Source organism: Eupeodes corollae, chromosome 1, assembly GCF_945859685.1.
Source record: "Eupeodes corollae chromosome 1, idEupCoro1.1, whole genome shotgun sequence".
NCBI classification, from domain to species: domain Eukaryota; kingdom Metazoa; phylum Arthropoda; class Insecta; order Diptera; family Syrphidae; genus Eupeodes; species Eupeodes corollae.
In genome coordinates, this window is record NC_079147.1 from 85104743 (window position 1) to 85119273 (window position 14531).

The window sequence follows — 14531 nt, forward strand, 5'->3', positions numbered from 1 at the left end:
TGGAATTAGTTCTCTTTCTGTAAGCTTATTAAATAGGTTAATGTGGTTAAGGCCATGTATTTTGCTTCTATCGTCGAGATGGCGACTGTTGTCTATTTGTTCGGATTATACCATCTGATATCCGTATTTTCTCAAATAGCAAAAGGCCGCTATCAAATCTCTGGACTCTGTCTCTAAAAACTCTATAACAGTCCATAGCTGTCGATCATCTTTAATGGATATGGCGCAACAGTTTAATATTCACCTTTGCTGGGTGCGAAACCATAGAGACAACTTGCAGAAGTGGTACATTACAACCCATTCTACCACGTTTGGCAAATGCTGGCATACCAATCGCTACTTGTAAACTATTGCTAATGGAGAACGCTATGGAGAAGACAAACACCAGGTGGAATAACATCACCACGTGTCAGATCACAAAAAACATCTGGCCTACACAAGGTTCAAGATGCTTAATATCTCTAAGCAGATCACATATAAGCTCGATAATCAGTGTCCTAACTGGGCACTGTCTAATAGGAAAGCATGCCACGCTCTTAGGCGTATTCTCAAATGAATTTTGCAGAAGCTGTGTGGATGAGAAAGAGGAGAAAACAATTCTTCGCCTTCTCTGTACATATGTACATAGGAGAATTCTTCTATAACGATTTAAAAGATCTCAATCATATTAACATAATCAGATTCTCAAGATTCGAAAGGGAATCAAACTGGTTTTATTGAGCTTAGAAGAAAACCTTAAGATTCATGTGGTATCACAATGGGCCTATGTGTCTCCTACTCCATTACGGACAACTACTTTAACCTAAGCTAAGATGTTTAAAATGTTATGAAATTAATTGAATTATATTTAAAAGCTAACTTAAAGAAATGTTCACCTAAACAAAATGACGAAATCATTATTTATACTTAAATTTTAATTATATATAAATGTACTGTCGATACATAATGGAAGCTCTTTCTTTCAGACATCCTTACGACAATGCCAGAATCGCATGGCATATGGCATCACTTTTGTAATATTATTAATTCGCATGAAAACATAAATAATATAATTTTTATCACTTAGCATTTTCACATGTCAACAATAATTAAGTTTTGACAAATGGCTCGTTATTACATCTTTAAATGTTACAGGTTTTTAATAATAGTGTCTCTACTATGTACATTTAAGTGCGGATTAGTATGAAACGTAAATAAATAAGTAAGCAATAGACAATTTGTGAAGTCTGCCTATAATACATTACGGAGGCTGATCTTCATATTCCTGGCCTTGGTAACATGAAGTATTATAGGTGAGGAACTTTAACTGGTCACTATGCTTCCTTAATAATGACGTGGATTCCAGCGCAGATATGATTACAAACTTATTCTTTATGGAATGAGAAATTTTATCCCGAATAGGGTAAAATCCTAAAGAAAATCATGGTTGGATTCAAGGATTTATTTATTTATAAAGCCAACCCTACTGAGGAAAACCGGAATAAATCCAAACAAGCTAGAAAGACTTGTAACAGACGCTTTAATTTTTTGCATGACCAGAAATTGTCAAAACAATGTGTCAAAAACAGTGAAAATTTATGATTATTTGTATAAAATGTGCGCAACACTACGTCATCAACTATTCCTACGCTCGTTTTGAATGGCACTCCTTTTTTGCTGTTAATTCGATGCTGCGTAAACGATTTTATGGGACGAATCTTCTTCTGCACTCGTACAGTTGCTACGAGGGGCGTTCAATATATTCTCGCTATCTATATGAAGGAAAATGCGAATTCAATTTAAATTGTTTTTATTTTTCAATATAATCTCCCCCAACATAAATGCATTTGTTACATCTTGAGATAAGCTTTTTTAAACCCTCAAAAAAATAAGTTTCCTCTTTCCCTGCAAAATACCCATTTATTGCCGACTTAGTTCTTCATCATCCGAAAATCTTTTTCCACGAAGACATTTTTTTTAAATCCGGAAACAGGAAGTAATCACTAGGGACAAGGTCTGGACTATAGGGTGGATGTTGAATTTCTTCAAAACCACAATCTCGCACAGCAGCCTTGGAAATTGGCGCCGTGTGAACAGGAGCGTTGTCATGAAGAAGCAACACACACGCTGCGAGTTTACCCCGTCTTTTCTTTTTAATTTCCTCCCGCAAATTATGCAAAGTGGAAGCGTAGGATTTGGCGTTGATGGTTTCACCTTTTTTTTTGTACTCAATGAGTAAGATTCCCTTTGAGTCCCAAAAAACTGTGGCCATGAGCTTCTCGGCAGACGGAGTGACTTTGAACTTCTTCGGGGGGAGTGTTCCTTTTTTATGCCACTGCATGGACTCTTGTTTGCTTTCAGGGTCATAGTGGTGAACCCATATTTCGCCCCCAGTAACAATCCGATGTATAACGCCGTCCGCGTTCTCACTACACATCTCCAAAAGCTCTCTACAGCATGCGATTCTCACTTTTTTCTGAAGCGCTGTGAGCATTCGTGGCACGCACCTTGCACTGACCTTTGAAAGGTTAAGATGGTCATGAAGGATGGTGTGAATGGTACCAGTCGAAAGCTTGGTGATCTCTGCCATCATTTTCACCTTTATTCGGGCATCCTCGAGAACAAGTTTTTCGACTTCTTTGATGCTTTCTCCCGTACAAGCATTAGCCGGGGCGCCGGAGCGGGGGTCGTCTTCAATGCTCTCTCTGCCTCTCTTGAACTCACTTGACCACTTTTGCACAGTTGATAATGAAGGTGCGGAACCCTGGTAAACTGCCACCATTTCTTCATGAATAGTTTTTTGACTTTTTCCATGCTTAGTAAGAAATTTAATTACAGCGCGATGCTCAATTTTCACCATCATCGTCTCAGTTGCCAATATGATTCTGTTTAAATAAAGATTTAACGGTAAATAATAATCACATTTATATGAAATTTTACATGAATGCACTAAAATAATAGTATTTCTTGATAAATAAGTCAATTTATATATATAACCACAGCTTCACCCCGATACCGAGAATATATTGAACGCCCCTCGTAGAGTCTTGACATTCACAAATTCGCTGGCCCGGATAGTATCCCCGCTATTGTTCTGAAGAGGTGTTCTTCAACGCTGGCAAAACCACTGCGTAAGCTTTTCCATCTGTCCTATCCTACTGGTCTCTTTCCGAGTGGATGGAAAAATGCATTTGTCTAGCCTGTCCCTTAAAAAAGCGTATTCTCCTCTCCTTCTAACTACCGTCCAATTGCACTTACGTCCCTTCTGTCCAAGATCATGGAAACCCTGATTAATTTTCAGCTTTTTAATGACAGGCAGTATGGCTTTCGTTGCAATAGATCTACTGGTGGTCTCATGGTTTATCTCACCGAACAGTGGAACAAATCTTTACATCGGTTTGGAGAAAGTAAGATTTATTGCACTTGCTATTTTTAAGACATTTGATAGAGTTTGGCATCAGGCTCTCTTGTCGAAAATGCGTGTATTGATGAATCTCTTCTTTGTTGGGATAGAAATCACCCTTCGGATCGTGCAATTCAAGTAGTATCGGACGGGTTCAAATCTGATATCCACAAAATAAACTCTGGTGTTCCCCAGGGCTCCGTTTTGTCTCCGACGCTCTTCCTTATTTTTATAAATGATCTTTTTGTCTGAAACTTCTAACTCACTGATGACTAGGGCAACCAAAAATATGTTCGAACATATTTTTTGTTAACATCGCTAATAACACGAGACTAAGATAGAAATGCGTTTCATTGAAATCTTCGTCTTTTAAACGTCACCTTTAAGGGAACATTTTTACATTTTTCATTTTTCAAATGAAACGCAACAGTTTTGGACAATCTTCGAGTGATTCAAAACATACAGAGTTTGAAAGAGATTTTTGGGGTGCTTTTGTTGGGGCAGATATACCCTTGTTTAAAATTCGCCGTGAAAGTATTTGTTCTTTTTTGGAAATGTATACCTTCAGAAACAACCCTTCGCTAAAATTATGAACACAATTTATTGAAAAAAAAAACAAACAATCAAAAACGAAGCAAAAATCGATTTTTATGGGTTTCAATGGACGAGAAAACAGACGCAACAAACAGATATGTTGCAAATGTTATCATTGGAATTTTGGATCCAGATGAGACGTTCGCTAAAGAAACATTTGTATAAAATATAGCTTAAACGAAAATGACAAATCACTCAACCATCATCGCCTGGCTCTTCGATGATTCGGTTAGAATTCTGTCTGAAGATTTTAATAAAGACTCGATCTTACTTTTTTTTATATGGTAAAAGCGTCGCACATGGACTTCATCGAGTGTGAAAAAATTAGAAGTAAATATGCTGACATTGACCGTTTTATAACAAATGTAAAAAAGTGTTTTTAAAAGCTTCATCCAGAGTGGAAACTCTTAGAAACGTAGCACTTGGACTGGAACTGCATTTTTAAAAGATTGTTTTTTTTTGGCATCAAGCTATAGGTTTCTAGTAACATCAATTTCAAAAATTGAATCACGTGTTTTATCGCTTAATACCAGCACACAAATTATAAGTGATGCGGTAAGACAATCTACAGCATTAACAGCAAGGCTGCGAAATTATTGAAGAAAAAAAAAAATAGAATAGAAAAAAATGCTAGCGTCGAAAAACTAAAAATAATTGCAATGGCTTTGTCGGAAGAGAAATCTATAGCAGTTAAAGAATATACAATTGCTGAAGTTCCAGCATTCAAATACGTTCCGATCACTTCTGTTACGTTGAACGGTTAAAGAGTTTTGATTTTTCTTTTTTTGATTGGTATTGTTCTTATTAATTAATTTCCTAAAGCAAATAACGTTTCTTGTAAACATCTTTTACATTTATTGAGCATATTTTGAGGGCATAAATTTGATTTTTAAGGGATATTATAAGCGCTTGAAACTAGTTTGCTAAGTGTTTAGGTTTTCTCGGACGATGCAAGAAGTTGTTTAACTCTTCTGATAAGGCTATAATTTACAAAGGATTTATTCGTCCAAAACTCGAGTATGATTGTCATATTTGAGCTGGTGTCCAAATAACGGGTCGATCTCTTACCGCGTCATTTGCTTCACTTGAACAAGGCCGCAAGGTCTCATGCCTGTCATTGTTTTATCGTTTTTTTAAATAAACAATGCTCAAGTGAAATAGCCAGTTGCATTCCTCCCCTTAAACAATTCAACAGCAATACCCGTACTGCTGGGAATGCCAATGTTTACCCTCGAGCCGAATTTCAGACATACTGTTAAGTACAGGAATTATTTCTTTAGCCGCACTACACGAATGTGGAATGCTTAACCAGGCTCAACTCTTCCTTGTGGTTTCTCCTTTGCATAAGCGATTAATTCTTAAAGCTCTGACAGAGTTTTGTTTTCAAAAGCTTTAAAACCCAAAAGCTCCTTAATAAAATCCACTCAATAAGCTTTTTAATTGCAATTGAGAGTGATAATGGTAACTCTGTTGAGATATTAAGAATAATCGCACGATTGTATTGACAGTATCCAATTGCAACACCAATTCTTTAAGGAAAGTCAGTGGCCTGTTAATTTTTTCCGACTCAGTGTATTAAGGGTTCATCCGGTGCCACTGCTTTGCAAAAAGCTCGCCCATTCGACCTGTACTGACTATTTTTCTTGAACAGCATGACTTACATATTATGTTGTCAAAACCTACCCAAAGTAAAATTATTCTAATAATAAATCGCTTGACAAAATGTTATATATAACACCTCCCCCCCCCCCCTCCCCCCAAAAAACACTCGTCACTTCAGCAATGAAAGATTGTTTGTTTAACTGAGGTGTTGTTTATTTAGTGGACTAATCAAAATAAACATCTTTTATTTAAATATCTAGTTCAACTCGTGGACTAACTTCAAGCTACAAAATAGCGCAGTTTTAAATAATTTCTCAAAACATTTTTGATAACCTTAATCTTTTCATTTATTATTTTGTTTAAGCTGATTTTTTTGGCCTTTGAGACAAAAAAGAAAAATCTATTACAATGAGTGAATCATTTGTGTACAAAAATGTAGGAATTATTGTTTTATATCCAGAAATGTGTTTTTTGTTTTATTTTTCAAAAACTCCTTCTTATTGTCTTCAACTTTACAATACACCCCGCCCACATTTCGTAAAGTATATGTAAAACCAGTATTCGTTGAAAACTTTTTTATTTTTCTTACAGCTAGTTTATAAGATTTTCCTTTAAAAAATATGTAATTTTTGCTGATTTAAACTTTAAAAAAAAAACAGAACTTTCACATAATCAAAACAAAAATATTTTTTTCCATTCACTTCTAGTTGATCAAAAATAAAAGCATTTTGAATATTTAAGAAAGAACTGCGGATTAAAGTAAATAAACCAGCAAACAACTCATCTATCTTCTTGCATCAATTAGCTAGCTAAAATAATTCATATCATCTCGCGTCCCCACTTCTACCATCATAAGTTTTCTAAAGCCAATCACGTGCCAGAAAATGGCCAACCAACCGCCAACTAAGTGTCCCCCGTACCCTAAAGTAAAGTATACTGATGCGAAGTTTCGGGAAATCATGCCTAGTTTGCCGCTGGAGGAGAGTCATAAAGTCCAATATAAGGCAAAAGGGGTGTGGTTTAGGATGATAACAAAGCATGGCAATTTCTATAATTGCGAATGTTGCGGCATAGCCAACGTTGGCCGAACACCATTTACCGACCATTTACGTGGCAAGAAACATCGTTTGGCCTTGCATGCCGCTGATAAGCTCTTTCATCCACAGTATACAGCTCCAAAGCCAACTAATTCACCTCCACGTACACCCATTCTTGACGCTTGTATGGGAGTTGGCGATAAGCCCAAAGATGTGAGTGGACTTAAAGCTGCATCTACACAGCAGAAACCAAAACCAGGACCGGCTTCTGCGCAAAAATCAAAGCAAGAAGCTAATTCACAAAATGCGCAAAAACCCAAGCCAGATGGTGATTCTGGGCAAAAATCCAAACCAGATGGTGATTCTGAACAAAAACCAAAGCCGGAGGTGGATGATAATTCTTCTACGCAAAAATCAAACCCAAAAGTTGAAGCTAACACCGCACAGAAAAAGCCCACTCCTGTCCAGAAACCAGGTCCGGCTTCTAGCAAAAAGCCAATGAACGCTGCTAAGAAAGCAACACCTGCCGAGACGGCTAAGAGCAATGCTTCTCCAGCCAGTGCTTCTGAGCAAAGCGATTCCAAAGAAGAAGTAACTTCTACTAAAAACGAAAACGATGAGAAAAATTCTGAAGAATCAGCCAAACCTACCCCAGTGGTTGCCACTGATGAAATTGTTATACTTGATGACGATGATGAAGATGAAAATGAAAACAAACAGCCTGCGAAGGAGGAGCCTGTTGAAAAACCTGAGGTAGGCCAGGCCATTCCAGTTACTGGCAATGCTGTCCCCAAAGCTCAAAGACCTCAGAAACAACGTAATTTACCTGCTCAAGCAATGAAGCAAAATCAAAACGCAGCTAGTAAGTCTGAAAACGATATTGCACCTGCTGACCGAATTCTTAACCCTGCAGCGGTTGTAGCCCAATCGGCAGAGCAACCAAACAATAATGAAAAGCCAAATTATCAACAAAATCGGGTAATAATACCCACAGCCAATAAGAAAAAAGAAGCAGCAAATCAACAACAGCAAGCTGCTAATCAGCAACCAAACTTCTCGAAAAGGACCTTTACACCAAAGGTGGCAGGAACGGAGGATTGCGAGGGCATAATTGGTGTGGAATACGTTGTTAAGATCCTCAAGGTGTACAACGATCCCGATCCGTTTTATGAGTGTTGCTTGTGCGAGGTGGTGATGGATGGCATTGGGATGCAAACTCATTTGGTGGGCTATAACCATCGCTACAAGTATATAGAGAAGCATTTCCCAACATGTTTCAATCAGTATAAGGATCACATTGGCAATATTCAGGTGTTGGGTCATATTATGGATCGCGTTGCTAAGGCAATTGAAAGCCATCACGGTAGGGAATTGCCCTACGAGTGTCTGAGTGGAGAATTCCGTGCGAACCGTCATGGTGTTATGACAACAGTTTACTCCTTCCGACATGCCTCAGAATATTCCGGGCCATCGTTTACAAATGTTTTAGATGCCAAGGAAGTGGATGAGCTGTATAAGAACAAGGTAATCTACGTTCCGAAAAAAGCAGATCCAAAACGAAAGCCTACATTTGACACCCGTACTGGGGCTCCCGCACCAAAGAAGGGAAGAATGGATCGTGAACGCGAGCGAGATCGTGACCGTGATCGTGAACGTGAACTTAATCGTGAACGTGAACGAGATCGTGATCGTGAACGTGATCGTGGATATCTTGGTTCTAATCGAGGAACTCGTCGCCCAATGCGTGTGGAACCCGAACCACAGAACACGGTTGATGACGCAACTCACAAATTATTGGTTGAAGAATTCCTCAATAACACCCGAGGAAAATCACGCTCCCCCGGCGGACGCAGAAGACGTCATCGATCGCGATCTCGATCACCCCAGAGATCGCATCGACGCAGATCTGTATCGCCTTTGCGCGAAGGAGACATATGGCAAGCCTATCGACATCTTGTTGATCGCTCCAAAAATGAGTTGGATCAGGTATATAAGGAATATCGCAAGGACCCGGAGAAGCACCCCGTTTACGACGAGGAATGGCGTAAATTCTGGAAGCATCGTAAAGAGCAATTGACCCGCGAAGGTCTCGATCACAGAAACTACGACTTCCAGCCAGAATGGGTTAGATACTTTGCTGTTCGTATCGAAGAACTCTATGATGAAGCTGTAGAGGACATCAAAATAAGCTCGAGGAGGCGCCTGATTTTACCGATGACAAATGATGAACTTGAGGATAAGAAATATCATGTGAAGGTTGTTAATATCGAGAGAGAACAACAGTCTAATCAATATCAACAGGAATACGACCAACATGGATCCAAATTCCCCGAAAATGACAAGACTTCGGTAGTAAGTGTGCTGAGATTGTTGACCGCCTTAGAAGACTATCTGGGAAGTTTGGGACCTAAAGTGGTTGATCTTCTCTCGAAGGCACTCCTGGTAGAGAAAACCAACCCAAGAGAAATCAATGAAATCATTTTGAATCTTGAAAACTGCACTATACTTGAGACAGCTATGGAAAAATTGAAAGGAGTCTTGATTGCTGGACTATTGGAAGGGCCCAAAGTAAGAGCATTCAATAATGTTATAACAGAAACAGATAAAATTCTGAGAATTGCTTACAAGATAAGGCGGGAGAATCCTCAGCCTCTTATGAACAGGCCACATGAAGTAATGAACAGGCCACAGGCTGCAATGAATAGGCCACAGCCTGTTCCTGTTCCTGCTCCCAAAGCTCTGCAACAAGATTTCCAACAGAAATCATTCTCGCCACATCAACAGCAAAATCCAATGCAGAGTGGTAGTGGTGGTGCTGTTGCAGCTAGTGGCGCAGCTGCTAGTTTGCTATCACAAATCGATAAAAAAGAATTGGCAACCAAACTGGCTGCAGCTTTGACAGCTCAAGGAAAAACAGATTTCAATCCAGAGCAGCTGCAGCAATTGATTGCAGTTTATTCCCTCATAGATAAGAAGAAGAGAGACTCAGCGGCTGCCTCAGATAAGCAAAAGATGACCCTCTCTGATACATTGACCGCACTGCTCAATCCATCGGGAGACAAAAGCATCGACGCTGGAGGAAACCGAATGGGAATGGGTACTAGTGGTGGTGGTGGTGGCAGAGGAGGAGGAGGAGGAGTTGGAGGAAACTTTTCCAACAGCAATGATAAGTATGGATCGCTGAGTAATTCGTCTATTAACAACTTTGTTAGCATGTTAAATAGAGATGGTCCTTCGGCTGGTGGTAATAAATCCAATGGAGGTGACTCTGAAATGTGGCAAAACTTGCAGAACATTCAGAGCTCATTACGTTTACAAAACAATGCTTCGAATTCGAACATTGACGGAGGATTTGGAAACAATTCAAATTCAGCAAACGCAGGACGCAATTTTAACAATAACTCAATGGCCGGAGGCGGTTCTGGAAACTTTAACAATAGTAATAGAAGTGGATTTGGTGGCCAATCTGACAATGACTTCAATTCTGGTAAGAATTTCAATCGAAGTGGATTCTCTGATGGGAATACAAATTCTATGAATAGTTTTGAGGCTGGTTTTCGTTCAAGCTTCCAAGGAGGCATGAACAATAGCAATCCTTCAAGAGTCGGAAATGATGACATGGTGGTGAGCGGAGGAAGGGGAATAAATGATATGATGGGAAGAGGAAATGATATGAGGGATGTTGGAGGAAGAAGTGGAAATGATATGATCAGTCGGGGAAGAGGAGGGAATGACATGATGACTGGAGGAAGGGGTGGAAATCCAAGTGGAAATAGTAATAATTTCTCTACAAGTAGTGGCGGTAATTTTTCATCGAGGGGACAGTCTGGAACTGGTGCGAACAACACCTTGGGCTTTACTAGGGGTAGCTTCCTGGGATCCAGTAATTTTTCGGGGCTAAGCAATTTCTCTACATCAATAACCCCTGCTGGTGGACTAACTAACTTTTCCAGAAGTTCGTTAGGTGGAATGGGCAGCAGCGGTGGATCAAATTTAGGATCAAACAATGGAGGAGGCAATTTCAATCGTGGTGGCAACAGTGGTCAATCTAACTTCGGTGGTGGTGTTGGCGGTGGGAATAACTTCAACAATCAACAGAACAAAAATAATCAAGGTGGCAGTGGCGGCGGTCCAAGTTTTGGTTCGGCTCCCAATCCTAGAAACATAGGCGGAAATCCAGGTGGTAACAATATGGCCCAAGCAAGTCGTAGTGGTGTTGGTTCAAATTGGAGAAATCAATAAACAACAAAATTTAAACCTATGTTTAAATTGTTTTCATTTTAATTAATTAAGTTTTTATAAATATGAGACTAAAATATGTGGTCAAAAGATATCGAAAATTTAAAGCATTTTTTAAACAAAATTATTGAACAAATTATTTTACACTTTAAACAAAATAATTCTACTAAAAATTGTATGAAATTGTTTATAAAATATTGATTAAAATTAGTAAAAAATGTCCAATTGAAGAAGAACAATTTTAACAAACGAATGCTTGGATTCTAAAAGCATTCATAACAAACAAAAATAAATGTTTACTAAATACAAACTAAAATATCTCATGATACAAATTATGCAACCAATTTCAATATGCTTGAAATTTAAACTTAAACATTACATTAGTATTATGATATGATTCAATCAATTAAAATGTAAGAAATTAAAAGCACAAAAACGACGATTATGTTTTGTATATTTTAATTTCATTTGAAAACAAAAACAAAATAAAATAAATAATACAAAAAATATTATATTTAGGTTAAGTATATTTAAGATTTTTTTGAAAATTAAATGAATTGCTTAAAACACTTCGTTTGCATCACTGAAATTCTAATTTTAATCATGTCATAGGATTTCTATGATCCTCAATGTAAAGTAAGTAATTAAGTTCCAATAAATCCATAAAAAAAGAAGTACATTATAACCTTGAACACGATTATTCTGTGTCTTGAATTTATTCATTCGGAAATTATTATGATATGAAAATTCGAATGAACTTGCGAATTGAAAGCAACACAACTACAAAATAAAAATAAACATCAAATACATAAAACTATGTACAGTTTTTTTTTTTGGAATTCTTTAACTTTTTAAGATGTATTCCTTTTATTAAGAACACAACACGAAAATACTTTAAGAGATTTGAATAAAGTGCGTTACCTGATGATGAAGATATTTCTGATGCTAAGTAGTTTTTCTTAAGCAATCTGGAACTTTTGGGGGAAAAATGACACTTCCTGATTCTAAAACGAAATATGAGTGCAAAATAAAACTTAATTTATTAATTAGGCTATGATTATTCAAAAAGTTAGAAAACTAAACTTACGCCAATAAATAAAATTGCATTTTCTACATCTTGAAAGATATCTAAAACTTTGAAATTGCTTCGTTATTTTTATTCACGAAACTCATTTTTCATTCAATAAGAGTGTACGTAAGTTTGAAATATTTTTGGGAAATTATTGTTGGCTCTTATTCTTTAACATCCAATTAACTAAAATAATAAGAAGAACGCCGTTTGATTTTGCAACTACAAGATAAAGGTAACGATTACGATTTTATTTGCAAATTGATCGCTATCCGTGTGTTGTAGCTTGAGTTTTAAAGGAACGATATAAAACATAAGAACCATCTGAAACAAGAGGACGTCCAAAGATTATTATTACATTACATACTAAACAGCACATACTAGTAAATGTACAGAGCACCTTGAACGACTAGAATATTTAAGGTGATAACACAAAAAAATTAATACAAGACAGAGGGACAGAGAAGAAAGAATAGACAGAAAGAAAAACAAGACAACACTGTACGTGGTAGGTTTCGAGATGATCCCCCATCTGTCTACTAACCACGCTTTATCAGTGACTAGGCCGTTGCCGGATGTCCAAAGAAAATTTCACCTACCCTCGACAGAAATGTAGTTAGAGAAGCTCTTAAGGATCCATTTGCAACATCCGCCTTGATGAAACAAAACTTGTCGTTGAGTGTTAAAATTACACGGAAGAATAGCTAGATAAGTTCCATTGCTCTGTATTTTCGCATTTTTTTTTTGGATTCGCAAACTTTAACCAAGCATCAGGGAGTCCAAGAAACTGAACAAATATTTACAATATACCGTGACAAAACCAAAATAAATTTGTTTGAATCTGAAGAATAAAAAACTAAATCCTAGAACCACCATAAAGACGGCAAAGCATGGTGTTGGCAACATACAAATTTGAGGGTGTATTTCTTATAATGGAGTAGGCCCTATGTTTTGGATCAAAAATATTATTACCAAAGGAACGCACCTTCAAATATGGGAAAACGTTATTCTTCCATTTGCAGAAGATAATCTGCTGTTAGTGTGGATATTTCAGCAGGATAATGACCCCAAGCACACAACTAAAGTCATGACAAGTTTGGTTTTGAATAAAAAGAATGTGCCAGTTTTACAATGACCTTTACACGATCGCCAGATCTAAACCTAATGGAAAACCTTTGGAATGATTTGAAAAATAGAATATAGTGCAAAAGACCACAAATACTGGGGTACAATGGAAAGAAATCTAAGAAAAATGGTACACAATGACGGTAGAAACATGTCAAAAACTAATTGACTATACCAAGAAGGTGTGTGTACCTTAGTCTTTAGGTTACCCATTTACTCATTTTCTTAAAAAAATGTACCTGATTGCCTTTTTAGGAAAAGTCTAATTTACTCTTATTTTTGTTTGGTCAAGAAACGGCATGAAAATAGTTTTATTCAAATTTTGGGTTAAGAACACAGTTTTTTAAATTGTGATAAAATTGCAGTAATAGAATTTGACTGTTAATACTTTGGCTACCACTGCTTTTACAAGAACTCTAATTTTTATTTTGAATCGATTTCATTTCGATTGAAAGTGAAAAATGCATTTGTTTTCAAAGTGAAATAATTTCTGCTTTGAACATGGATGCAATGTCTTTATTATTCAAAAGAAAACAATAGAAAACATTTTAAATATGTTAGGTTTTTCTGAAGCTTCAGAATTTGGGTGCGTTTAATGTTTGTATATGTTTTAAAGGAAATTTGCCTTTTACAAGAACTTTATTATTCTTTTAATTTTAGCAGAAGGAATTTGTCAAAGATGGCAATGTTTTCGATTTTTTTAGATTTAGAATAATATTTTATTAGATACAATAATTTATAAGAATTTACATAAGGTTTACAAACGTTTTATGACATGGCAAAAGCTGTCTGTCAGATTGACAATATGATTGTAATTTAACAAAATAGTTAAGTTACCTATAATTATTATAATTAAAATACTTCTCTTAAAATTTGGTTTCGATATCGTAATGCGGATTTTACAAATTTGAAAAGATCCGACATTATGTATGAAACACTACACTATTTTAATTACCACCACGTGAATTGTTGCAAGCGTCGATTCCTAAGTGCATTCTGCATAAATACGGTTTTTCACGTAGCCCCACAAAACAAAGCGGTGTTAAATCGCATGATCTTGGTGGCCAGTTTATATCGCCACGACGAGAAATAACGTGGCCAGGAAATGACTTGCAATAAAGCCATTTTGCCTCAAGTTGTGTGGCATGTGGCACAGTGTTGTTGAAACCACATATTTTCCAATTCGTATTCTTTAATAGCAAGCAAAAAAGTCGGTTATCATTATGATCATAACGTTCTGTATTGACAGTGGCATTCTGTTTTCGAAGAAGTAAGGTCCAATCACAGCTCCAGACCAAAGAGTGCAACAAACAGTGACTTTTTGTGGATGTAATGGCATCTCTTCAATTACTTTAGGATTCTCAAAACCCCAAATATGACAATTTTGTTTATTAACATACCCATCGAGTGAGAAATGTGGTTCGTCGCTGAAGAAAATTTTGTTCGAAAAATCGCCGTCCACCGCCTTTTGTTCAAGCACCCA

The 14531-nt window shown here is 37.0% G+C and overlaps 1 protein-coding gene across 2 annotated transcripts in view; it reads left to right on the forward strand.

Annotated features, from left to right (window-relative positions):
- The window catches only part of LOC129941863 (uncharacterized), a 43480-nt gene extending 31809 nt beyond the window's left edge, over positions 1-11671 (forward strand). For both annotated transcript variants that reach the window (XM_056050625.1, XM_056050624.1), the window contains exon 2: positions 6286-11671. In XM_056050625.1, the coding sequence (XP_055906600.1) occupies positions 6463-10857 (4395 nt within the window). In that variant the 5' untranslated portion in view covers positions 6286-6462 and the 3' untranslated portion in view covers positions 10858-11671. The remainder of the gene's footprint in view (positions 1-6285) is intronic.
- The last annotated feature ends 2860 nt before the right edge of the window (positions 11672-14531 follow it).